This window comes from Psilocybe cubensis, chromosome 4, assembly GCF_017499595.1.
Source record: "Psilocybe cubensis strain MGC-MH-2018 chromosome 4, whole genome shotgun sequence".
Classification (NCBI taxonomy): domain Eukaryota; kingdom Fungi; phylum Basidiomycota; class Agaricomycetes; order Agaricales; family Agrocybaceae; genus Psilocybe; species Psilocybe cubensis.
In genome coordinates, this window is record NC_063002.1 from 450,919 (window position 1) to 474,651 (window position 23,733).

General features: G+C 47.0%; 8 protein-coding genes across 8 annotated transcripts; 4 read left to right on the forward strand and 4 right to left on the reverse strand.

Annotated features, from left to right (window-relative positions):
- Positions 1 to 109: 109 nt before the first annotated feature.
- JR316_0004252 (3-phytase B) lies at positions 110 to 2,058 on the forward strand (the record flags this gene model as incomplete). The annotated part of the gene is made up of 7 exons (XM_047890021.1): positions 110 to 562; positions 612 to 620; positions 672 to 841; positions 896 to 1,020; positions 1,069 to 1,130; positions 1,183 to 1,463; positions 1,539 to 2,058. 7 exons carry the CDS (start codon positions 110 to 112, stop codon positions 2,056 to 2,058), a joined length of 1,620 nt encoding a protein of 539 aa, XP_047749782.1.
- A 1,281-nt stretch (positions 2,059 to 3,339) lies between these two features.
- Positions 3,340 to 4,361, forward strand: JR316_0004253 (Accumulation of dyads protein 2; the record flags this gene model as incomplete). The annotated part of the gene is made up of 5 exons (XM_047890022.1): positions 3,340 to 3,434; positions 3,513 to 3,685; positions 3,836 to 3,986; positions 4,074 to 4,175; positions 4,235 to 4,361. 5 exons carry the CDS (start codon positions 3,340 to 3,342, stop codon positions 4,359 to 4,361), a joined length of 648 nt encoding a protein of 215 aa, XP_047749783.1.
- A 556-nt stretch (positions 4,362 to 4,917) lies between these two features.
- JR316_0004254 (Cytochrome P450 monooxygenase cypX) lies at positions 4,918 to 6,958 on the reverse strand (the record flags this gene model as incomplete). The annotated part of the gene is made up of 9 exons (XM_047890023.1): positions 4,918 to 4,977; positions 5,032 to 5,438; positions 5,505 to 5,686; positions 5,743 to 5,903; positions 5,955 to 6,050; positions 6,117 to 6,299; positions 6,352 to 6,475; positions 6,534 to 6,551; positions 6,612 to 6,958. 9 exons carry the CDS (start codon positions 6,956 to 6,958, stop codon positions 4,918 to 4,920), a joined length of 1,578 nt encoding a protein of 525 aa, XP_047749784.1.
- Positions 6,959 to 11,208: 4,250 nt separating this feature from the next.
- Positions 11,209 to 13,100, forward strand: JR316_0004255 (uncharacterized protein; the record flags this gene model as incomplete). Its single annotated transcript, XM_047890024.1, has 3 exons — positions 11,209 to 11,277; positions 11,331 to 11,711; positions 11,763 to 13,100. 3 exons carry the CDS (start codon positions 11,209 to 11,211, stop codon positions 13,098 to 13,100), a joined length of 1,788 nt encoding a protein of 595 aa, XP_047749785.1.
- Positions 13,101 to 14,349: 1,249 nt separating this feature from the next.
- Positions 14,350 to 15,868, forward strand: JR316_0004256 (putative glycosidase C21B10.07; the record flags this gene model as incomplete). Its single annotated transcript, XM_047890025.1, has 7 exons — positions 14,350 to 14,500; positions 14,561 to 14,706; positions 14,769 to 14,849; positions 14,902 to 15,207; positions 15,261 to 15,424; positions 15,473 to 15,527; positions 15,587 to 15,868. 7 exons carry the CDS (start codon positions 14,350 to 14,352, stop codon positions 15,866 to 15,868), a joined length of 1,185 nt encoding a protein of 394 aa, XP_047749786.1.
- Positions 15,869 to 16,733: 865 nt separating this feature from the next.
- JR316_0004257 (uncharacterized protein) lies at positions 16,734 to 17,839 on the reverse strand (the record flags this gene model as incomplete). The annotated part of the gene is made up of 4 exons (XM_047890026.1): positions 16,734 to 17,269; positions 17,329 to 17,509; positions 17,562 to 17,646; positions 17,706 to 17,839. 4 exons carry the CDS (start codon positions 17,837 to 17,839, stop codon positions 16,734 to 16,736), a joined length of 936 nt encoding a protein of 311 aa, XP_047749787.1.
- Positions 17,840 to 19,088: 1,249 nt separating this feature from the next.
- JR316_0004258 (uncharacterized protein) lies at positions 19,089 to 20,627 on the reverse strand (the record flags this gene model as incomplete). Its single annotated transcript, XM_047890027.1, has 4 exons — positions 19,089 to 19,142; positions 19,178 to 19,256; positions 19,327 to 19,744; positions 19,805 to 20,627. 4 exons carry the CDS (start codon positions 20,625 to 20,627, stop codon positions 19,089 to 19,091), a joined length of 1,374 nt encoding a protein of 457 aa, XP_047749788.1.
- Positions 20,628 to 21,676: 1,049 nt separating this feature from the next.
- Positions 21,677 to 21,955, reverse strand: JR316_0004259 (uncharacterized protein; the record flags this gene model as incomplete). Its single annotated transcript, XM_047890028.1, has 1 exon — positions 21,677 to 21,955. A coding segment is annotated over one exon (279 nt), but the record flags the coding sequence as incomplete, so codon positions are not given.
- Between the last annotated feature and the right edge of the window lie 1,778 nt (positions 21,956 to 23,733).

Here is a 23,733-nt window from a genome sequence, read left to right on the forward strand (position 1 = left end):
CATAAACTTCTTAATCTCTTTTCTTTCTACTGCCCCGAAGTCGTCCTTCTCACTTTCCCTTAGCTATCCACTTGAAAGTGCGCGGTATCGTTGGATGGCAACAGTGGACATGTCGGATCTGCATTCGGAGAAGCATTTGGAAGGAGGACAACTCGTTTTCTTGCCACATGACCAATCATATTGCACCGCGGATGCTCAACAACCACGCAGACACAGTGAAAATATTAGATATCATGACGACACAACGTTCATCGCTGGCGAGAACAAGCGTGCGGAGATTCGGGAGGAAATAGTATATGAAGGATGGAGTCCTAGTGAAGTCAGATTTGTTGACCGTTGGTTACGCCCACGCCGTGCTACTTTAACCATGTTGTTGCCGCTGATTGCGCTCTGCCTTCTTCTGCTGCATGGATGTGTACTTTGCATCGCTAAGAAGCCTCCAGTCATCAAGGGAAATACCCAGTTCTTTCCGCCAACCATCCAACAATCCTGGGCGGCCTATACGCCTTATTTTCCTGTGAAACAATACTCGCCTCCACCAGCGCACTGCAAGATTACTCAAGTAAGTATATGAGTTTATATCCTACATATTTTTGTTCACAATTATTTAGGTCAACATTGTGGGTCTTCCCCGCCATAATCAGGTGTTTCTCACTCTGATGGTTTTGTAGATTCAACGCCACGGAGCACGATTCCCGACCTCCGGTGCCACAACTAGAATTCTGACCGCAGTGAATAACCTTAAATCTGCTACTGATTTTTTGGATCCTCGGCTAGATTTCCTTCGTAACTATACGTATACACTTGGCAAGGACAACTTGATACCATTTGGGGCCCTGCAGTGCGTATTTATTTTATTTTATATTCCATTCATTCAAAATCTGATATCATCTAGATCGGTTGATGCAGGTCAAGGAGCATTTCAACGATATTCACAACTTGTATCTTCAAAAAATCTACCTTTCGTTCGCGCTTCCGGTAGTACTCGGGTAGTTGATTCTGCTACCAATTGGACTTCAGGTGAGTAATATTTGTACAAATCGCAGAATTAAGGCTGACAATACCTAGGATTTTCGTTGGCAAGTCATAAGGCATTCAACCCAGTCCTGTCAGTAATTTTGGATGAATCGGTATTTAGTCAATTTTTGTTATCTTAGTTCTATCTGAAATGTGGTGTGTTAGCTTAACGACACTCTGGACGATTCAATGTGTCCCAATGCTGGCTCTTCAGATCCTCAGACCAACATTTGGACATCCATCTACGGAGCCCCTATCGCGGCCCGTTTAAACGCCCAAGCTCCGGGAGCGACGGTCACAGCAGCTGACATTTCGAACCTCATCCCACTCTGCGCGTTCGAAACGCTGGCCAAAGAGATACCCAGTCCTTTCTGTTCCCTTTTCACAGAAGATGAATTTGCACAGTTCGAGTACTTTGGCGACTTGGACAAGTTTTACAACACAGGGTCAGTTGTAACTATTTTTTTCAGAATAATAGGAGAATCACATTAACTTGTTTTCTTTTTATCTTATCTTTTCAGATATGGGCAAGCTCTGGGACGCGTGCAAGGCGTAGGCTACGTCAACGAACTGATTGCTCGGCTCACCGAGTCTCCCGTGCGCGACAACACGCAGACAAACCACACGCTCGACGCTTCACCTGTAACGTTCCCGCTGAACCGGACCATCTATGCAGATTTCTCTCATGACAACCAGATGATCGCGATCTATGCCGCTCTCGGGCTGTTCAACCAGACTGTCCCGCTGGATCCCACTGCACCCGATCCGGCCAGGACATGGATCGCTAGCCATCTCACGCCGTTCAGCGCGCGCATGGTGACCGAGCGCTTGTCGTGCGGCAGCACTGGTCCTGCCGCCGGCCATGGACAGGGGAAAATCAAGCCGCAGACGTTCGTGAGGATCCTTGTGAACGACGCTTTGCAGCCGCTCCCTTTCTGCGGGGGCGATCGCAACGGCCTGTGCACGCTCGATGCGTTCGTGGAAAGCCAGTCGTACGCCCGGAATGATGGCGAAGGCGACTTCGAGAAGTGCTTTTCTTGAGAGAGAGGGCTGATTGGTGATATACGATAGCGGATCCCCAGAGCAAATCGCGGTGCAGGGAGATATGACTTGACTGACTGAATGATTGATCATGTCAGCCCTTTCATGAATTCTCCTGGCCCTTTTGTGCTCGGATCAATGCAGGTCCCCCCTGGTCATGAAATTGTTCACTCTATCTATACTTATATGAAGACGCTGTGTCCAATCGCTCATTTCTTGTGCTTCCCCTCTCGTTGTTCTTTCACCGGAATTTGGCTCTTATACATCGACTCCTTTGTCCTTTGTCTCACTGCGGAACCGTGTGCGAATGCGATTGCTGTGGCGTCACCTTCTCACTAGAAAGCGGAGGACATGTGCCTTGATATCGTGCCTATCAACAGTGACGGCTCTCTCTCATCTCCTTTCTTTAGAACCTTCAGTCCCAGAATATAACGCAGACGTCGCGAATCGAAATGCAACGAATAGACTATTCATCTCACGGGGGGGGGGCAAGTCTGTTGTCCATCCACCCAGCCATTGGAAAGCTCCAAGGCAAGATAAGTTATCGTTGCATTTTTAAACATAATGGCTTTGAACGAGTCCGATTCCCGAAATTCCACTCCTCGACAAAGGGAGATCAGAATCCCAAAAATATGAGCCCAAAGTACACTCCATCACAAAGCCCAATTCTGTTAGCGACAATACACGCTCATTCAGTCTATATTTAAACTTCCAATAGACGAATCTCAAGCTCTATTTCTCAACATGAGAGTTGCTCTGTGGCGGGGACCATTCATGTGCGCTATTGCATTAGCCGTTTCTCTCAAGCTTTAAGGGGTATTGATCCATCTATGGTTTTTGATTCCCTGCGTTCTCTAATACTTTCTATTCTATTCTGTGCCTTCGGAACACTTGCCGCCACACAGATCAAGTCGCCTTAGCCCACGCAAAGACGTAAAATTTGTATCCCTGCTAGCCGTGAGTGAGTGAGCCCTCCCGTGTGATTTTGGAAAAGAATAATCCCTCGCCCCTCGTCTGCATTCCATGTCTATTATCTGCAAGCACATAAATACTACGGCTCCAAAGGACTCTTCTCAGAGTGGGTTCTGTTTCCCTCTTCCTCGATTTTGCCTCTAGCCTTCTGGGGTCCGCAGCAAATCACCTTTCTGACTGCCCATCTCCCTCCTCTTCTCTTCTCTTCTCTTCTCTTCTCTCCGGGAAGCTACGTAGTCAAGAACAGCTTACGATCTCATCTACGAACAGACCAGACATTCCATACACACGCGCGATTAAACCACTAAAATGTCCACAGAGAAACACGACATCGAGCAGGTTAGCATGTCCAATGCGCCCGCACCCATGATGCGCCCGTCGCGCATAGCAAACGCAGGCCCCGCGTACGTTTCTCTCTCTCTCTCTTTCTTTCTGCTGCCAGCTAAATATTTTGCACCTTGGAATTCGTTACTTCCTTCTAGTGGCATATTCTCATTTGCATCGACGACGTTCATGCTCTCCATGTACAACGTGAACACGCGCGGGGTGCACACGCCCAACGTCGTCGTCGGCATGGCAGCCTTCACGGGCGGCCTGCTCCAGTTCATGGCAGGCATGTGGGAGTTTCCCAGAGGAAACGTCTTCGGAGCTACAGGTCAGTATCCCTCCACCCGGTGTAGCATCCCCACCACACATATATACACACACGAACTTTAAAAAAAAACAATCAACTTTCTATTTCTATTCCTGTTTTCGTTCTCATTTTCCTTTCCGATTCCGTGTGTTTCTGATGTTCTTTTTACAGCATTCTCATCATACGGCTGCTTCTGGATGTCCTACGCTCTCATCTTTATCCCAGGCTCCGGCATTCTCAGCGCCTACAGCAGTCCACAAGAACTCGGCAATGCAATCGGTGTTTACCTCATCACCTGGATGATGGTCACCATCCTTTTCACGTACGTTATTTTTTTTTTCAAGAAGAAACAATAACTGCCTCGATGTAAACAACTGACGACTGTTCCGTTCATAATTTTTTTTTCTAGAATTGTCGTTCTTCGCCGGAACGTGTCCTTTGTGGTTCTTTTATCGATTCTGTCGCTCGCCTTTGCTCTTCTTGCGGCTGGGTCGTTCACCGGTAAAGCAAAGTGCGTGCTTTTCGCGATTCCAAAATTACCGGTTGATTTACTGATTTGAATGCATCTAGCATAACGAAAGCAGGAGGCATCGTGGGCATTATCGTCGCGCTGATTGCTTACTACATCGGATTGAGCGAGATGCTTGAGGCGGAGAGACGACCCGTTATGAGGCTTCCTCGTGGTGTTTACGACTAACTCTAACGATAGTGTTTACTTGCATTCAATCTTCCACTGTTTGTATTTGTGATGCGATTCAAAGTATTCAATTAACATTACATTTCCACGAAAGCGATAACTAAGGAATACATATTAAAAGGGAGAAACGATTAAAGACCGAATAGTTACCCCACAACCTCCGAATAATGGTAAAGGTTGAGAGGGGAATGACAATAAGTTAAGGGTCAAACGAAGGTTATTAAGGTGTGGGGAATAAGATAACTGGGTATTTCAATGAAAGGACAGGAAAGGTATTATGGAATGGGATTATAGAGCTGCTGGTGGTGATTAGACGACGAAAGCCCAAACCGTAGACTGGAGAGGGATCTGTATGATTAGATCCATAGAAAACAGAAAGGAAAACATAAACAAAATCAAACGAAAGCTAAACCAAGAAAGCGAACAGACAACTACTTAACAAAAAGAAGTATGGAATGCAAGGAGGCCAGTTATGGCGAAAGCGATGCGGTACAGAGCAAGCGAGGAATGATCCGATGGATCTGGCGTCGAAATGGACACGACAGTAGAGGGGCGATTAATAGGTAGCGCGAGGGGTGAAAATAAGTTTGCATTCCATAGCGGAGGGGAAGATAACCTAGTGACATTCTGTCAATGCGAAATGAATATACCCAACTCAAGGGAGACCTACAAAGCTATCTTTGATATCCATACTTTGTGCCGTCGTTTCGCTCGGAGCACTGATATCGAAGTTCCTCACAAATGCAGCAACAGCCAATCTGAGCATCATCAGCGCCAAATTCTGACCACCGCAAACACGGGTCCCCGTTCCGAAGGGCATCATATGGGCCGCCATCATTGCCAGGTCACTGCGTGTGGTAGACGAGCTTTCGAGCCAGCGCTCGGGGATGAATTTATCGGGAGATGGGAAAACGGTGCTGTCTCGATGCATCGACCATGCTTGTGTGGCCACAGTGGTTCCGGGAGGAAGAGCGTAGCCCATCAAGTCGAAAATCTCATCCGTCGCTCCATTCTTGGAGGTCGAAGAAGGTACGACACGCTCAAGAAGGCTAGGGACGGCTGTATACACGCGGAGGCCTATAGAGACAAGATTAATACTCCCAGATAAGAAACAAATGCTTTTTAAATATTTAAACGACCGACCTTCTTTCATGAATGCACTCAGGTAGGGCAGGTCTTGCAGAACGGCCATTTCTGGGAGAACCTTGGAATCGGGAATTGCCTCATCCAATTCGCATTGAAGTTTCTTCATTATATCGGGACGACGGCTTAACTCCCAAAACAAGTATGTGATAGATGTCGACGTAGTGTCTGTGCCAGCCATACTGGTCTACAGTTTCAGAAGATCCGCTCGTGATAAATGATAGCTCGTAGAACGTACAAATGACCTATGCATTCCGAGATAATATCGTGATCAGGCATCTGCTGATTTGGGGTATATTTGTATTGCAAAAGGCGTTGCAGCATAGATGTCTTTTCGCTATCGCCCAGTTTTCCAGCGTTGAGCTGACCACGCATCTCATACACCCGTGCGCTCACAAACTGCGCATATAGTCAGTAAAAAAGGTTAGATTTAACCAAATCTAGACTGACCTCGGCGAGAATTTTGTCGGAGTCGCACATTTGTCTCCATCGGTTGTTAGGGATGCGGCAAACTAAATTCCAGGTCCAAGCTGGAACGATGCTGCGCTAAAAACCGTATATATGCGCTTTTAGGCGAAAAAGAAACTATGCAGAGTGTATTTAAATGCTCACAAGAATACCGCGCTTAGGGAAGTCGTTTATCGCCGTGGACAGGGGATCCTCGACGTCCATGGCCCATTTGCCCACTGCTCCGAGGCGATAACCGAAGGAAGAAGAAACTACAACATCGACCATTAGGTGTCGGAAGAGTGCCAGGCACTCGACGGGAGATTTCCCGCCAATATTCTCGAGCGACTTTACCCGCATATAAGCACTGATTTCGAAGTTGGAGCCGTGCAAGACGTACATTAATAAGCTGGAAAGTGAATTCATGCATTTCGGGCTGGAATTGCGCGACGTTGCTTGGAGTATAGTGCTGTGCGTATGATTTACGTCGGATAGAGTGACTAGCGTGGTCTAAAGTTGTCATACTAGAAACCGGAGCTCAGAAATCGCGATTAAAGTGCATATATGCGCGTTTATACGCACGCGTGATCGTTGTCGTTGCTGGAAAAAAGGGGCTAAGTTAGATCGAGGCTCGGCGGGCGGAGTACAGAAAGGACTCGCGTTAATAAACTTTTGTAAAAAGTGCTCTTATCGAACTTGTGCACAGAGTACACGTTGCGCATGGTCGAGATATCACGGAAGACGACCTTGTTGGGCCCGATGCGGACGACGGGCCCATAGATTTCGAAGAGAGACTGAACCGCCTTGCACTGACGCAGACGGACGACCTGGGAGGTGATGAAAAGGTCGGAAATGGAATAGTACCATGGACCGGGTATCGCAGAGAGAGGAGAGAGAAAGAGGTTGTAGAAAGCGTGGAGAAGAAAATACGCCACGGCGATAGAGATGGCGATGAGGAAGAAGTTGGTGGTGCACCAGGAGGCCGAGAAATGAACGGCAGAGAACATAGTCGGCTTAAGGGATCAGAAAGGCGTCACAGAGCTGCGTGAGAGAAGAACCTGCTACGCTGCAGGTTATCCTTGGGAGAAGAGGGGGAGATGAATGGGGGAGAAAAGAAGGAAGGTGGGAAATTGAAACATGGACGGACGAGTATATATACGGGCGGAAAAAAGGCTGAGTCAGCGACATGTATTCTTTTTGTCGCCAACGCCAATCTGGATAGTATATGATAGCTCAGAGATGAAGGTGAAGGGCGGAAAGGACAACTTGGCCATTCACACTCCGCCGTACGTCACTGCCGAATTGAGCTATTCAAATGCCGCTTCTGGCCATCACGTGTTTGTGATGGGTGTCTCCCTCAGACTTTAACGCCCGGCATCTAATCACGTCTATTATCGTTCGCTGACGCGCCACTAAATGACCGGTGTGCGCAGAGAGTCGACGCCAGCGACGAGTGCGACTCAATCGTCGTCTTTTGCTGCATATTCATTTGCCCATTTGCATCCGGCTCGGGCCGCAGTCAATCCAGACATCCTTCGTACTTCTCCGAGTTTGTTAAACGGCACTTTGTGACCCACTCCCGATGTGCGCAGATGCAAGGGGACAATCTCCATCGCGCCGCCACTAGATCGCGTCTCCAGAATTTACTGTCTCCGTCTCCCACCTTGCTTTGACAGCGGCCCACTATGTGCACGCCTCGCTCGCGGAAGAATGATTTCTTCTTGTAATCGAATCTACAATCCGGCCGTTACCGTTCTCTACCTTTGCTTTCCCCAGAACTCTATCAGTTTACGACACCCTGGGGATTTTGCGTGTCAGATAACAGTGCGAATCACCTCTCGCCGTGCGCGCCTTTTCATGTTTTGTCCTCCTCTGCTCTTCCTCGCGCCACAGGATCTCATGGAGATCGTGCATTGTATCTGTCACTGCACTGTAAGGTTAGCCTTCAGATCTCACCGTTCCAATTTCAAGCCTATACTCTATTGCTACTACGAGGGTTCATTTTGCCATCATGGCACCACACCATTTATCAATAGGGGCACTCGTTGCTTATAGAACAGCTCATAATTAAACACTCCTTGTCGCTCTATAAAGAATCCAGAATACTTGCGTAAACCCATCCCTTCATGGACAGCAGCAGCAGTCCATACGTCACCATTTACTCACCAATTGCACAATTCGCTACGATGAATGGCCCTCTTTCTCTTGTTCTGAAAACGTACGCTGCAACCTAATCTGCTACGTCGTTCAAAGCATCGCAAATGAAATATAGCCTTTGCTCTCAACCAACTGACCAAATCTGGCGTCGCGGTACGTGCGCATTCTGCCCGAGCTATTGGCCCCTTAGTCATGTACATCAGATTCATATTCGAATTACGCCGGCTCGTCTATCCATCGAAGGCGGTAAACTGTAAAAAATTTCCTCCTTCTCAAACACCCAGCAGCGCGCCGAACGGACGACCGTTTGTTCTTTTTTCCTCAATGACCATCTGATGCGCACACAACCGCGAGAGCTAGAAGAGTGGGCGACCGTACCGTCGCGCCTATGGATCATTTCCCGAGTTTTCTCTCCGATGTTCAAGGTAAATCGGTCGTATCGTACTTCCCGTCATGTCATAGACAGAAAGCTAGTACATATCTATCACTAGCGCTTGGCGGCTGCTGTCGCGCCAAATGCCCCAGCGTATTAAGCGACACGCGACGGCGACGTCCACTGCACCACATAATTATTCTGCCAACGCAACATCACCTCGTCAACGAAAAAAGGCATATAACCTCTGACAGTGAATTATTTCAAGTTTATCTGCACGATATCAAAGTGTCCTAGGCGCCGCAGTCTATCGCGTAGCTCCAGCGTAGAACACTTTGGGGAAGATATGCACCTTTATCTAGTATAAAGGAGTAGCATTTGATATTAAAAGCTGTCGTGTGGATGTAATCATTCATATGCATAGACCAAATGGTGTATGGAACATGTAGCCTGGACTAAGGATCACGAAGCTGATAAGATGGGCGTAGCCACAGGTTTGCTTGCGGTGATTGCGGTGCTCGAATTGCTGGTAAAAGCGTAAAAATTACGCTCATGCGTCCCCAAGTGCCGGACGCCGTAATAGAGATGGTAATTTAGCAATAGATAATCTCGCACGGGAACCCGGCACGAATCACAGCGAACATGATCACGATATACCATCCAGAAGCCCAACTCGAATCATGCGAGAGAGTACGCATCTACAACCACCCATACCAAGCGCGAACATAAAGGTGGTAACGCACAGTCGGCAAACGCAAATCACGGAACAAAGGAGTGTCACCAAAGACCCGACGCCAGTACGTCAAGTGACGGATTTCTCAGGGCCTCGTCTGACGATGATCAGCGTCAAGCGATTGGACAGGATGCTCGCATCGCAAATGTCGCCAAAGAGGCACATTACTACGCGCCGCTCGAGCTTCAAGGAGACAAAGAGGAGAAAGCTTGAAGCCAGCAGGCAAGACGATCCGGCCAGATATAGGGCACGAGGCCTGTCAAGCGTCCTTCCTTTGCCTGCAAAGTTGACAGATGTAGGTCAGCCCTGTAGACCTGTACGTGATGTAGAGCTTCAAGAGGAACAGGAATCACACATTGACTTCTGCGGGCCCGTTCATAGCCAGTCATTGATTTGCCATGAAAGGAACAAGAGAACGCAAGGGGCAGCAGCCGTAGCTCCCACAGCTTGGCAGATGGATCCTACAGGTCATCCTATTCATCCCGAGTTCCCTCGAAATAAAGCATAATTATATTAAATGACGCACCAATATACTTTCGCAATCGCAGGTCCACACTAGGCGATCCGCCACCTCCCTTCTGAAGGTACTGTCCGGCCCCTTTTGTGCGAGACATCTTCCAGGAGTTGTTTCTTTGAGGTGAATGTGTAGCTATCAACCATCAAATCCGATGATGTAGGCTCCGAATGCGAAGTTAAAGCAAAGAGTCGCCTATTTAACGATGTTGATCGATGCGCCCCAACAAAGCGTTTGTAGAGCAGCTCCGGCGGCGACACCTTGAATTTTATGGTGTACATAAGAATTGGGCACCTGGATAGGCCATAATACACTGCGATGTGTAATACAGATGGCCAGCTATTCAGAGAAAGTTGAAAACAGAGCGTATCAGGATAGTTTTTGACATTGGTGAGCCAAATATTCGAGTGTGGCGGTGGCGAATGCGGTGGTGCGCACCGAACGGCGACTTGGGTGCCTTGGATGGGCTGAATTGACCCTCAGTCATACGATACACTATACAGAGTAACTTGATGCCATTGTAGTCGGAGGAGGGGAAGGATCGAGTGAGAGAGCCTTGTAAGGCATATGTCAGCATTTTTAGACCAATGAAAATTACGGCTACTCACTAAAGCAATCGAATTTACTCGCTCATGTGTCGAGGACAAGGTTTCTTGTTCAATTCAGGATATATTGGCATCGATTCAACCATAAGCAATGGCCTCAATCGTCCTCAATAACGTTGTCATTCATAAACAGCGTAAACATGCAATTTTCCCAATGAAAAGTGAAAGCTTCGCTGCTATGTAACCTGGGATTTGTGCCGTACTGCTTTCAAAGTGACTACGATACCATTAGATGCTTGCCAGCCTAAAATTAACGGTAAGAGGACTCACTGAAAATACTCGTACTAGGACCCCTTTGGTTGCTGTTGTATTCGGTTCTGCCTTTTCTCCAGATCAACTGCGGGCGTCGACTGTGACCATGCATTCGGCACTCTTTTCATATCAGAGATAGTCATAGAACCGAGTTTACATTCGCCTACGGCCTTCTATACAATGTCCATTAATGAATTCGAGAAAAGCGTTCTGAGGATGGTTGCAAGTAGAGAGCAAAGAGCTACAAGCGAACCGAACACCGAACCGCAACCGTGCTGTGCCGAGTGCCCTGCGGACCGGCAGTGCATGACAACCGTGAGACTGGTTCGGTGCCTGAGTCGCTTGTTTTGTCCCAGGCTCACGGTGTCTTGACATAAGCGGATCGGCTTGGTTCAGATTGATTAGATGGGTCTCCTCTCCTTGAAACTGGTCTAACCACTACTACCCTCACATTTCTCGAATTGTCGCGCCAGTATAGGTATAGAGACTGCGAAAGGATAGAGTCAATAATTGTTGAAAGGAGGCTATCAGTGTCCGGATCCAAAGGCAGTCCAGAACCTCGTCGCGAGGCAGAAACGAGGCCGCAGTGATACACACCCAAAGACCGGAACCTGAATCCGAAAATGCCTGCCCCAGTGGTCTACGTATTAGCTATCGTTGGCACTGTCGGTGCTGTTCTGGCTTTCAAAGAGGTGCGTGTATTCATAGATTAGCCAAAGAGCACAATTGACTCCGAAACTTACAGTTTGTCTACGAGCCTCATATCTCGCCCGCCATCGATAGATGGAAGCTCGAGTACCAGGCTGCTCGAAGAAGGAGAGAAGCGGCCAATGCTTCAGAGGGGGATCTTCTGATGTCTCAGACGGACGGTCGAAGGCCAGACGCTGGGCGCAATTTCGACGAAGATGGCGATTCCGATGATGACAAGCCGTTGGCTGAACTTGGGAAAGGCAGTAGTAGATTTCTCAAAGGTGGACTCCTTCTCAGGCGACAAGTTCCAGAAAGTCAAGGAGACGTAGAACTCGAGGACCTCGTTGCACGCGAAGTCAGTGAGTGGAGGAACGATGATGCCGGACGTGTTTTGAGGCAGAGAAAGAACGCATCAGAAAACAATGCTATGGACGAGGTATTTTCTCCCTACTAATCTTGTGGTAAACATCTAACGCGGATGCTTCAGTCAATACATGCCATTCCTTATGCACCGTTATCACCTTCTCGCACCCATGTTGTATTTGATCCTTCTGCTCCTTCTACCCCAGCAAGTGGGAACGGGAGTGCCGGTAGCCGGCATCAGTCTCTTCCTCATTCACCTGCTGTAGCTTCCGGAATCGAAATTTCTAGGGACGTTGGCTCGCCCAAACCCGCTACAAGATCTTCATCCCCTCAGGTGCCTTCACCCAAAGTTACGTCAAGACCAAGTTCGCCGCTTGCTCCTCAACCCCCACCCCCAGTGTCTCCTTTGCAGCAATCAATCACCCAATCAATGCTACTCGGCGCCGGGAATTTACCAACCCCAACTGCATCGACTTCTATTATTTCGTATTCGACTCACCCTCTTCAACACTCGTACACGGTTCCTTCCCTTTCCCAGTCGTACCCCCAGGATTTGGACTATGAACACGGTCTGGAACTGCTGTCCCCACCTTCTTCACGCTCTGAATCTCCATTTTCCATGGCTGGAATGAGCCCGACCCCTGGTCCTGTCTCCGGCGAAGGCTTGAGAGCTCTGAGTCCCAGTGGCAGTGCAAGCAATTTTTCTACTTCCAGTTTCTCCTCCGCTGTATCCTCTCCATCCCCTCTGCGTATGGGACTTGGAAATGAGTCGTTCGATGCGGTATCCCCCTTCCTCGATCCTACTCCGCCCAGGATTCAAGGATCAAGCGTGACGGATTCTGCAAGGAGTACGACGTATCTTTCCTTCTCCGAGAATTCATCCGAGGACGAGGCTGGTGGTATTCATTTTCTACCACCTCCGCAAATGGGAGCTAGTGTTGGAGTTACCAGCGCTTTTGGTCCCATTAGCCCTCCGCCCGTAGGAATGCAAAATCTCCCGGTGCAGTCGGGTCAATCAGGCAGTTTGCTAAATGCCAGAACTACTTCAAGCTCGAGGGAAGAATCCAGGACCACCGCTGGCTTCGGCACAACAGGTAACCACTTCACGAGTTCAGAACGATCATTCGATGGGACATTTTCCACCAGAAGCCATTCCAGTGCCTTTTCTTCGCCTGCATCTACGTTCCTGCGCCCCACCCCAGTTCGCGGGTCAGGTAACCCACCGCAGGCTCAGAGCGATGCGGACTTGTCCGACCTTGATTTGATGTCTGATTACGCGCCGAGTGAGAGCGATTTTGGTACTGGTAATGAAAGTGATTCTAGTTGGAGCATGGCTGGCGGTTCCGCTGCGGCCAGCCCTCGCATGGGACACAATTCTGCTAACAATGCAGCAACTACGGCGAACATCACTCGAGGAGGCACTGTCAGGGACTCTAGGGGTGGTCGCTTTGTCCAAAGATGATCATTGTATACTGGCTTTTCAAGAGGATAATGTATGGACCCACACTACACCGGCTTATCATGTCCGTCCGACCTGGGCAAGCCCGATTCCCGACTTAAATTATCTCAGCATCGTTTTGCGTCCTGAAACACGGCAGTTAACACTCTGGAACATTGCTTTATTTAAATATCGCGGACGCCACATTCTGATTCATTGGATTACCTTCTATTCCATCCTCATCATCTGCATACATCACTTTGGCCACACATACACGAACACAAACATCAAACATCAAACATCAAACATCACATACACACAGAAACCTACACAATGTGCCGATCACCTAGTAGATCCATCAATGCAAGATGGCATTGGTGCTTATTTACCAAGTTTGGTTTTCTTTCTTTTTTCTCCAAGTTCTCTGACTCCGTAATTTATCTGACCATTTCTTTTTGTCATTCCTACATCCCTGCTCATTGTATCATTCTTTCCCTTCCAGTTTCATAAACATATTTCATTGTCTGCTCTCTGTACACTCACTTGTTTGTACTCATCTTTTGCTCCTTTCTTTCTTTGTTGTCGTTCCCTGCCTGGTTTTCCTTGTGCCATCTGTTGAACGTTTTCTTTTTTTCATTGCCTGTACCCAATAACAAGAATCTAAACACAATTCCAATGTTTTTTAAAAAGCCTAGGTTGACATACTTTTTTTTGGTCAAACTAGAAGTCGAAACGTGATGTAGGGTTGGAGCCGAGCACATGCCATTGGCTACGGAATTACTGCCGTCAGCGTGTGTCAAACTTGCTTAACCTTTCATTGAGCAAGCAATGCTATTAACCCGGTATGTCGTTTTATATTGAATACCGAATGCAAACAGCAAGCTGAGCTACTATCATGATTAGCCATTCCGTGGCAATGGTTTTTTGAAGTAATTTGCAGGTAAGTAGCGAACTTGTTCTCTCAAAGTAAACAATTCGTCGGATAATTGAAGACAAAATGATTGGCCTCATCTCGTAATGACAACCGTGGTTGGATTTCTCGTCGAGCCCGCATGAAAAATGAATCTAAAATAGTCCAAAAGGCTTGGCCTTTAACTCGGTCTTCAGGGTTGACGTTGGTGGAGGACAACACGCCTGTGCCTGACGACTTCTGTTGACCCGAAAGGAACCAGACGGTCTAACCACATCAACCACTAGAGCGGCGAATGGTCAACGATACCCGTCTTGTTCTTCTTTCCTCTTTCCCACTCAGTCCTCCCCATTTTTTGACGCTATGCAACGCCTCCAACGGCTGAGCGTGTTTTACGCTCTTACATACCTTCTTTCTATCGTCTCTGCTGACTACCTGCCCTTTCGTGAACACGCTGGCGCATCCTTTTTCGATGGGTGGGCATATTATGGCAATGTTGACAACACGACATGGGGTATGTTTTTTTTCTTTTCTCGTTTTATGCAAGGTGCTTACAGTGTCCGTCATGGACTAGGAAATGTCACATATCTAGACCAGCCTGGTGCTCAAACTAAAGGTCTTACCTTCATCAACGCAGCGGGAAATGCTGTTATCAAGGTCGACAACACATCAACTTTGGCGCCCCCGCTGGCGCAAGGCGACGTAGTCAACAGAGACTCGGTGGGCCACTAACCTGATTATGTTATATCCGGGCTTCTCTTACATTTGTTTCCCGAACGTAGATTCGTCTTACCTCCATCGACACCTATGGCATTGGTTCGCTAATTATCATCGATGTCCTTCACCTCCCTTACGGATGCTCTGTAAGTCCAGCACAACAGCATCCTAGTATTTAACTTAACATGTCGAATATAGGTTTGGCCTTCGTTTTGGACTTATGGAATGCAGGAAGAGTGGCCCAACGCCGGAGAAATTGATATCATCGAAGGAATCAACAATATGCAGCACAACCAAATAGCCTTGCATACGCCCACTGGTTGCTTCCAAGCCCCAAACCCTCCCCAATCTGGAACAACTTTGGAGACTGATTGCTCGACCGACCGTGGTTGTATCGTTGCGGAAACGAAGCCCAATAGCTTTGGTCCTGGCTTCGCACAGGCAGGAGGAGGCGTGTACGCTGTTCAGATGGATACTTCCGGTATCTATGTCTGGTTCTGGAGTGTATGTCTTCTTAAACATTTCTTTTTATTTATTCTCTTATGTCTCTCTGATAGAGGCCTGATGTCCCTATGAATATCCAAACTGCCACGTCGACGGATAAAATGAGTCTCTCCACCTGGGGAATGCCTTCTGCTGCATACCCAGTTTCTGCTTGCAACGTTACCCAGTATTTCCCCCCTCAGAATCTAGTTTTGCTTACTAGTCTGTGTGGCGCCTGGTATGTATCCCGAAAATACCAGTTACCTTATATCTAACATGCCACTAGGGCTGCAGTTCCTGATATCTATCAATCGACTTGCAAAACACCAACCGGGTCTTGCGTGAGTACTTTTCAAGTCAGGTATCGATGTCCCCGGATAGCATCTAATCATATTCGCAGTTCTTTGATAACGTTTTGGGTCCTCCCAGCAATTTTGATGAAGCCTACTGGGAAGTCAAATATGTCAGAACTTACTTCTCAGAGGATCTTCCCAGACCATCGTCCTCCAGCTCCAGCATTTCGAGCACCCCGACCGCCTCGGCCACGCAATCAGATGCCTCCGCCAAATCTTCTGGAAAAACCCTCACCTCATCTGCCATGCTCTCATACATCTTCTCCGAGACCTCTGCTACGTTAACCCTTCTGTTCAGTGTCGTGGTGACCAGTATGTTTTGGGTTTAAGTTTTAATGATGATGGAATGAGGACTTGCTACGTAAAGACTTGGAATGGTTTCAGTACTTGGATTCTTGGCCAATTCACCATACACGGACATCTGCTATGCACAGTAATACCCCATTATATCCAGCTATGTATCGCTCCTTTTGCATCTCTGGTGTTCTCTATACAACATGTCACTACTAACTGTACATATCCGTAATTAATACACACTCGCTTTGTTTTTTAAATGCTTCCTGGATGATAGCATTTGACGGATGTGATGCACATAAGCATTACCAACTCTTAACTTCTCCGCTTGTCAAACATCCATCGAACTCTAGAAAAATCTTCCAATGCTGGTAAAGGGTGCTCGGCCATTGAGTGACAATAAAAAGTCCGCTCCGTGCTGCCGTCACGGTGGGGCGCCAAATTGGCGCCAATCAGAAGTGCTTAAATGGATGACGAACTCAGGAATTAACAGTGAAGCTTCAGTTCACGTCAACGTCACCGGCGGCTGTTAGTATGGTAGTATCACAACCGGCGGCATCTGGATCCATATCGAAGGCTGAGCCGCTGGAGGGCTGAAGTGGGAAGCATTGTCCAAGAAGCAAGAAGCCTTTGTACAGATAGGGTTTCCATTGCTCAACTGATGAGCTTGGAAAAGGTCTATTGGTGGTTTAAATTTGAAGCAATTCTAGAAGCGCAAATAATGGTAACTGTGAACAGTAGGTCTTGGAAATTTTTGATAATAACACGATAAAGGGGTATATATATCATAATTGGCTGTCTAGGGTATAGTAATTAGGCCATTTATACAGTTTCGAGAGACGTTGTCTATAAAATACATATCACTATCGATAACGCATTATGGCAGAACCACAATCCACATTACTTGGAGTTCTGAGCTCCTTTCATCCCGACGTATTTGGTTAACTCCTGATATTTTCTCAGTATCCAACTCCATAAAAGCGTCGTGGAAGTCTCATCGCACCTTCTGGGGCTATTGATGACCTCTTTCACGTCGTGGACGGGGACAGACTTCCAGTCATGAGCATATGTGCTAAATTCTCGGAATACTTTGTCCTTTAGAACACAATGCATATGCAGATGGGCAATGCTCGCATCGGGTGCAGGGTGGAAATAGAAATTGAAGAGCTCGTCAACCGATTGCGTTCTAGCTCTAAGAATTTCGTTCAACTGCTTGGCCGACTTACGAACCTCCTGCATGGTGTTGTCAAATTCCTCGAGAAGCTCCGGTGAGTGCGACTCGACACTCTTTCGGGCAGCAGCAGCACGGTTCTTTACTGCAGTTTCCAGCCAAACTGTAGTCTTATCGATAGCCTCCGCTGATTGCCAAAAGGACTTGAAGTGGCTCGTCATCTCGTCTATAAAACCAGTCTCCTTCATGGCAACAATGTTATAGACTACACATATCAATCAATACACAGCGCTATAAGATGATCATGATGATATCAAAACGTACTTCGTTTCTTCGGTATCACCAACAGATGGACATAGGCCATGCCAGCGGAAGGCGTTTTGTCCTTGCCATCGGGATCCCATTTCGCAAGGTATTGCCTGGTGTCGTGGCTTGCAGTATTTCCAATGACATACAGTGTGTCAGTCTCGGAGAGTACTTGCGCAGGGTGGTTCAACTTGAAATCCTGTACTAGGCTTAGTATGGATATACATTTCTTGATCAAGGTGCGCTCGTACTGTAAAGAACGTGTCGCTCTTGCGCCACACAGTTTTACCGCCGGGTGCTGGCTTTCCGACCAGAGGCGGAGGAATGAAACCCTTTCTACAGAATGGTTAGAACCATTTCACACCTTTCAATTCCGATCGAATTGCCACACTGACATCACCGTATAGTTATGGGTATCATCTCTCCGATTGTATGCATCGATATCGCTGGCTGAATCGGGGTTGCTTTCAAATTCCTTGCGCCTCTGAACAAATAGCTCTTTGGGAGTAGATGCACTTGAAGAAACCATGAGTATGTTCAGGAGATAAGGAAGTTGGAGCTTTGTGTGATTTCAGGGTCGAGGGGCTTTATGTGAAGTAGAGTTGTAGTACTGCCAGTGCATACTAAGAAAAGACTTCTTGCTGTCTTTTATAGATGGCAGGCTGTCCGGGCAAGTTCTTTGAACGTGGTAGTGGGTCGGATAGTCACTGGCACCTGCGGCAGTGCACATCATTGCTTTCGCACGCTTTTCACACACACACTTACCCGATTTGGGCGTTGCGTAAGTCATACTTGGAAGGACAGAATCATGATGGACAGGTAGGCATCCAACTACAAGGATACATCAAGCAAGGTCGCAATATTGACTGGCCTGTGCAAGAAGTATGTACACTGCAGTGAATCATATTTAATGAATATGACAGAAATTAGACTCCCCTGAGTCGTCGACTCTAACGAGCCACCATGATACCATAGTACTAGTAGTGGTACAGGGTCAAGGAGATCGAGATGATCGCACCTCATAGACATAGCCAAAACCTGCGTATAATTTATGGCAGTACATATTAACAGCATTCGCGAATAATCACCAACTATGGCCTACGGTCTTTGTGATTTCTGTCTGTTGGAGGCTGGTTTCCATCATGATTCAAGTTGAGACACGCAGTCCCGCGAATAATCAGAGTCGATAGACACTGAGTTACGCCAGCGCTCAGTGTAACGTTATTCGGTTCGGCGTAGCTCCAGCAAAAAGTGAGACTGCCGAAACATTGTTGTCAAATAAGGTAAAGATTTTTTAAACTCATCCAGTCTCGGGCCAATAGTAAAAAACGTAGTCATCAGCTGGAACCAAGTTCGCCTGGGCGGTAAGTATCAGAATGCAACCATAACAGCTAAACATTTCATTCTAATGTTGTTTTGCAGGGGTATACGGAGATCAAGAGAATATATGTCAGGTCGGACAATTCGGATGGTGAAACCTGGTCTAAAATCAAGCAGCTTGAAACTTTGAGTTATGATATGGCCCCTACTCAATGGCGTGCAATCGGCGCGACATGACGCCTGGTTTAACAGATAGCGCAGTAAAATTGACTACTACATGAAGCATGTCGACAGGAATTATCCAGACCTTAAAACCGGCATGTTGGTGATATTCAAACCATCATCATGACTTCACTTAGTTTCCGGACAGAGAACTTTCCGAGTAGATATTTTCTGTGGTATTGAATCGAACCCCATTACCTTCTTTCCTGAGAGCGCCCATGGTGATCTGTGGTCAATTATTTTCCTTGGGCGTCGATCCGCCTTGGTCGTGAATACATTAGTAGCAGTATCTGTAGAAATACAAATATATGAATTAACAAATTACACAGTCAGCTTCCGATTTCCCAAGACGAGCCTCCAGCCGACCTCTAAGCTTTTCGTCCGGACCGATGTACGCGTTATTTCTGATTAAAAAGGCCCAGTGGTCAGAAAAAAATGCAAGAATAGTCTTTAGGCATCGGCGTTGATACACACCCGTACTGCAGGTTAACACCTAACGTACTCTCTTCCAATGAGACGACAATACTCTTCCCCGCATGTCTTCTCCTTGTCCCTGTTGCAGCTTCCAGCTGCTCATTTGAGTTTAGAACAATTGAAATCGTATTTTTGGAATGAAGCTCAGGTGTGGGATTGGGTGAAAGAGACAGACTGGGAAAGCGAAAGAAAGAGGAAGGTGAGGTATCATTTGTTGATGGTCCCAGTGGATCCGGAGTTTGCACTTCCGTGGGTGGCGGTTTGGCTTCTGGGATTAACAGTCTAGCTTGAACGTATGTCGGAGGGCTGGATTCAATCAATGAGAGGGCTATACACCACGAGCCAACACGCGGCGCATAAGCAGCTCTATTACGCCGTGGTTCCGAGGCAACGAAAAAAGTGAGTTGCCACATCCTACCTGATAGAATCAACCAATACATTTAGCACTTGTTAAGGTCATGATGGGGCGAGGACTGACTTCTAGCGATAAATTGCACCTCGATGTGCTTTGATACGACCATGCGTTTATGAAAATGGGGAATCGTGAAATTGACCGCAAATGAGCCTCCCCCTTCTCCTGGAATATCTTCAAGCTCCACTTCTTCTGGGGGTATTGACACTCCTAGAAGCATTTGGTCCGCCCCAGACACCGGCGCAAACTCTGGCGACTGTCTCAAGCGTTGAAACAGAGCCTGGTCAGACGTAGCAAGGCAAGCCAGGCGTACTTCGGTCACAGTTGCCTCATTCAGAGGGCTTGCATAGGATATTAGGGCGGTGAGAAGGTCAGGACATTGCATATCTTCCTTCGCCTGTTGCTCATCCGGTGGTCTCTTGACTATTGCCCAGTACAAAGGTGTATGGTTCTCTATCGACTTTTTCTGCAAGATGGAAGAAAGCGAGAGGGAATGCGTTGCACAGGCTTCTGCACAGCTTTGAAGAATGCCGGTGGCTGCTTCAGAGTTAGTTATGTGCTCTTGGATAAGATCTCTTACGAGGCCTAGGACTGTGTTCCTGACCTCGCTTCTCGTCCTGGCCTCTGTTGCAAAAGCAAACCAGCCCGTCGCCCGTGCCTTTCCCTTCGCGCTGGTTGATGGTGAGATCGGTGTCGTTGGGGTTTTAGGGGGAACTGGTGGGGGAATATCAGACAGATGTGATGAAGTAGATGGGCTCAACGAATCAGAGAAGCTCCGCTTCGTATCTTGGAGAGGTTGGGAGCTAGGTCCTGCGGTAACTGTATCATAGGAAGGGGGCGCATCACTTGGTGTGGGATCGTCCGGTAAAGCCTGTTTGTCGATGACCATCTGTGCCTATCGCAAACTGTGGATAGTGTGGCGACGCAAAAAAATGTGGGTATGACTCGATTGTGCGGTTGCCTTTGAGCACTTCTAGTGACTGCGGACACCTGCTACGAAGCTGAAGGCAGACTGCGCACCCCAATGTTTTCAACTGTCAGCTCCAGGTGAGTCTGTGATGAGAGGAAGGTTCGATGTTGCTGGGAAACGTATTTGGGTTGGCCGACGACTTACGTCGTGTAAGCGTGTGGCGATGCTGTACCGCCCTGAACGGAAACGCCGAACGGCGCTCAGCGGCGCTCATGTGATGCTGATAAGATTAAGACTCAGAGCGATGTCTGTTCTAGACACCAAGCATCGCGTGGGCGTATACTGCCCTGTTTATGAGGTAAAAAAGTACTAGTATCCTTGAGCATTGCAAATAGTTGCTATTAGAAAAATAGGATAGAGTCCAGATTTCAGAATAGGCTCATTCTGTTTTGTGTAGATCACTAAGTACCGTAATCATATCAAGACTTTGCTCGACTTACTGCGGAGTGCTGTGCCGCATATTACCTTTGCCAGTGCCTGAGAATCCACCTGTACTCCATATAAAGAGAACTGAGAGTGTGAAATTTGTGATAGATAGTCCAATTTTCTTTTATTGATGGACGTCGGATGCAAAGGGAAGCTTGAATGAAGCAAAAATTTCCAAATGTGACCATTGGACCATTGACAAAATATGGCACGTGCTTGTCAACGCGACCCGACGCGATCAATATAGGTGAGGCGTGTCCTGGCGCGTCGCGTCGCGTCGCTACAAAGAGAAGGAGAGGAGGCACCACTGGAGAGAGAATACCAAACTTTGCTAAATTTCTTTCCATTCAAGTAAGTTGTTCAATTTTCTAATAATTTGTGGCGTATTTGACATGTTGTACATATCTAGAGTGGGTACGAAGTTAATGGTGTAGTTTAGGATGACTTTTGATACAGATCTAGAGTGGTTAGAATGGCTGTAGTACAGGTGACGAAGATATAAAGCTACACGGTATACATTTTTGAACATGGGCTCCGCTACTTCACTTTGCTTCTTCGGTCTCTGGATTCTCAATAGGATGAGATTCGTAATGGCCATCCTCAAAGTCCCTTACAAGACTTGCCCACCGACTGGGATTCGATGCTACATGCTCTTCGTTTACGATGGACACAACATGGGGCCGAGGAGGGGCAAATTGGATTACAGAGACTCGCGACCTGTTAGAATCCTTGGTAGCGCTCCGTAGTTCCAAGATCAAGCGTGATATCATAGCAGATGATAGGATCAATGTATAGTCGTTGAATATCGTGCTGTATGCACCCTATATGAAAGAAGGTATCCTTAGTATGATATTTGTGCACAGTGGAATTGTGTATCCAAACCTGAGGGAGCTAGGAAATTGATGTGAGAACTAATGATAGGGGTTTCACTTTGACTGAGTGGTTGCTCACGTAAAAAGTAATCAAGGCCGCTGTTTGAAGCCCAGTGATGATTCTGTATGGCATTGAGAATCTGATGCTCAATATGCTCGGATCAACTGCTTACATGAAATACAGAGTTCCTTGAACGGGGTTTCAGTGTCTGCAAGTGTCGCTAGGGAGACGAACAGGATACTAACCGTTTCTTACCACAATCATAGCAAGTTTTGAATGACTCCCCAGTCTTTTCAGTCCCAACAATCTGACATTAGAAACTAGCTTGTATAGAATCAATGCAGTGGCGGTGACTTCAAATACAATCAGGGAGATAAAAGTTGATGCAAACGCTGATTTAAACAATGAGCATAACCCGAGCGTTTCTGATTAAATATATTTACCCCTGAAAAACATATCAGAAAGTGAGTGCATAAAAATGAGTTAAGAAAAAATATCATACGGAGGATATGCTGATTGAGAACATGAAAGTTCTTGAATTTGTTCCTATAGATACCTCCGTTCTGCAAAGTCACTTCGACGATAGGAACCGTGCTCACGATTATGAATGCAGTACAGACAAGGCCAATCACGATTAGTATCCCTGTGTTAAGCATCGCTTTGTCCGTAACGGCATAGACACGCAAGATGAAGGATACTTGAAATTCAAAAACCCATTATTAGCGCATTATACTTTGAAAGGGAGGTTTAGACAACGCACTGATAACCGCCTCTCTGGCCAGCAGCAAAGATATCACTGAGGTCACCTTTATCCATGTATCACAACTATGCATGGCGTCAACTTGAGTCTCTGCAAAAGCAGTGCTTCAAGAGCGTTAAAATCTTACTAGATGTCAGCGGCAACCATGTGCCCGATATTTAGAAAACAGTGAGAAAAAGAAGATTGTAAGAACCCACCTGGTCTATCTGGCTTGGGTCGGAGAACAGGAAAAATATTTGCCTCGCAATTACTGGATATCGCGCAGCGTAGTAAATAAGGCTAGATGGGCGAAACTTTTCCTTCCAGATGTATTCCTTCTCGCGATCAAGGTTTATTATGGTGTCATAGGCCCAAAGTGCTGTTAGAGGAGAACCGAAAACGCGTTTAATATCATGAGTAGGAAAAAGCATTTGTTCAGTCAATCGCTTACTGATTCGGGAACACGTTCCATACATATCTATCTGTCTTGAGAAGAGTAAACCTGTAGTCAGATTGTCATTCTTTCAGTCATTCCATATGCAAAACATACGCATGTCGTTGTTCGTGAAGCCTTGCCCAGTCAGATGCTACTGGTATCAAGGATGGTAAAGTGGTAGCCATCTTGGCAAGAGGCAGGTGGATGGTGAGGAGGGTGGGAGGTCGTTGGTTGACAGGATCAATGGCGGCGTGCTATTTAACATAAAACGATCGAATGACATGCATAGAAATAGAACGAAAATAGATTTTTGATGAGTGTATCATTTTCAGTCATCTGATGAGGATCAAATCCAAGCGTGGCTGCAGTAGTGTCGAGCTGATGGTGTAAAGGCTCCCTTCAAGGCAGAAGAATCTGTAACAGTGGTCGGAGCAATACTATACGACACAGCCAATATCGATTTAGGTGTATCAGATAACAGAAAAGATGTCGACATGAATGTAAAAACGCCGCCTTGTTTAATAACAGGCTCCAAAGAGGCGAATGATATA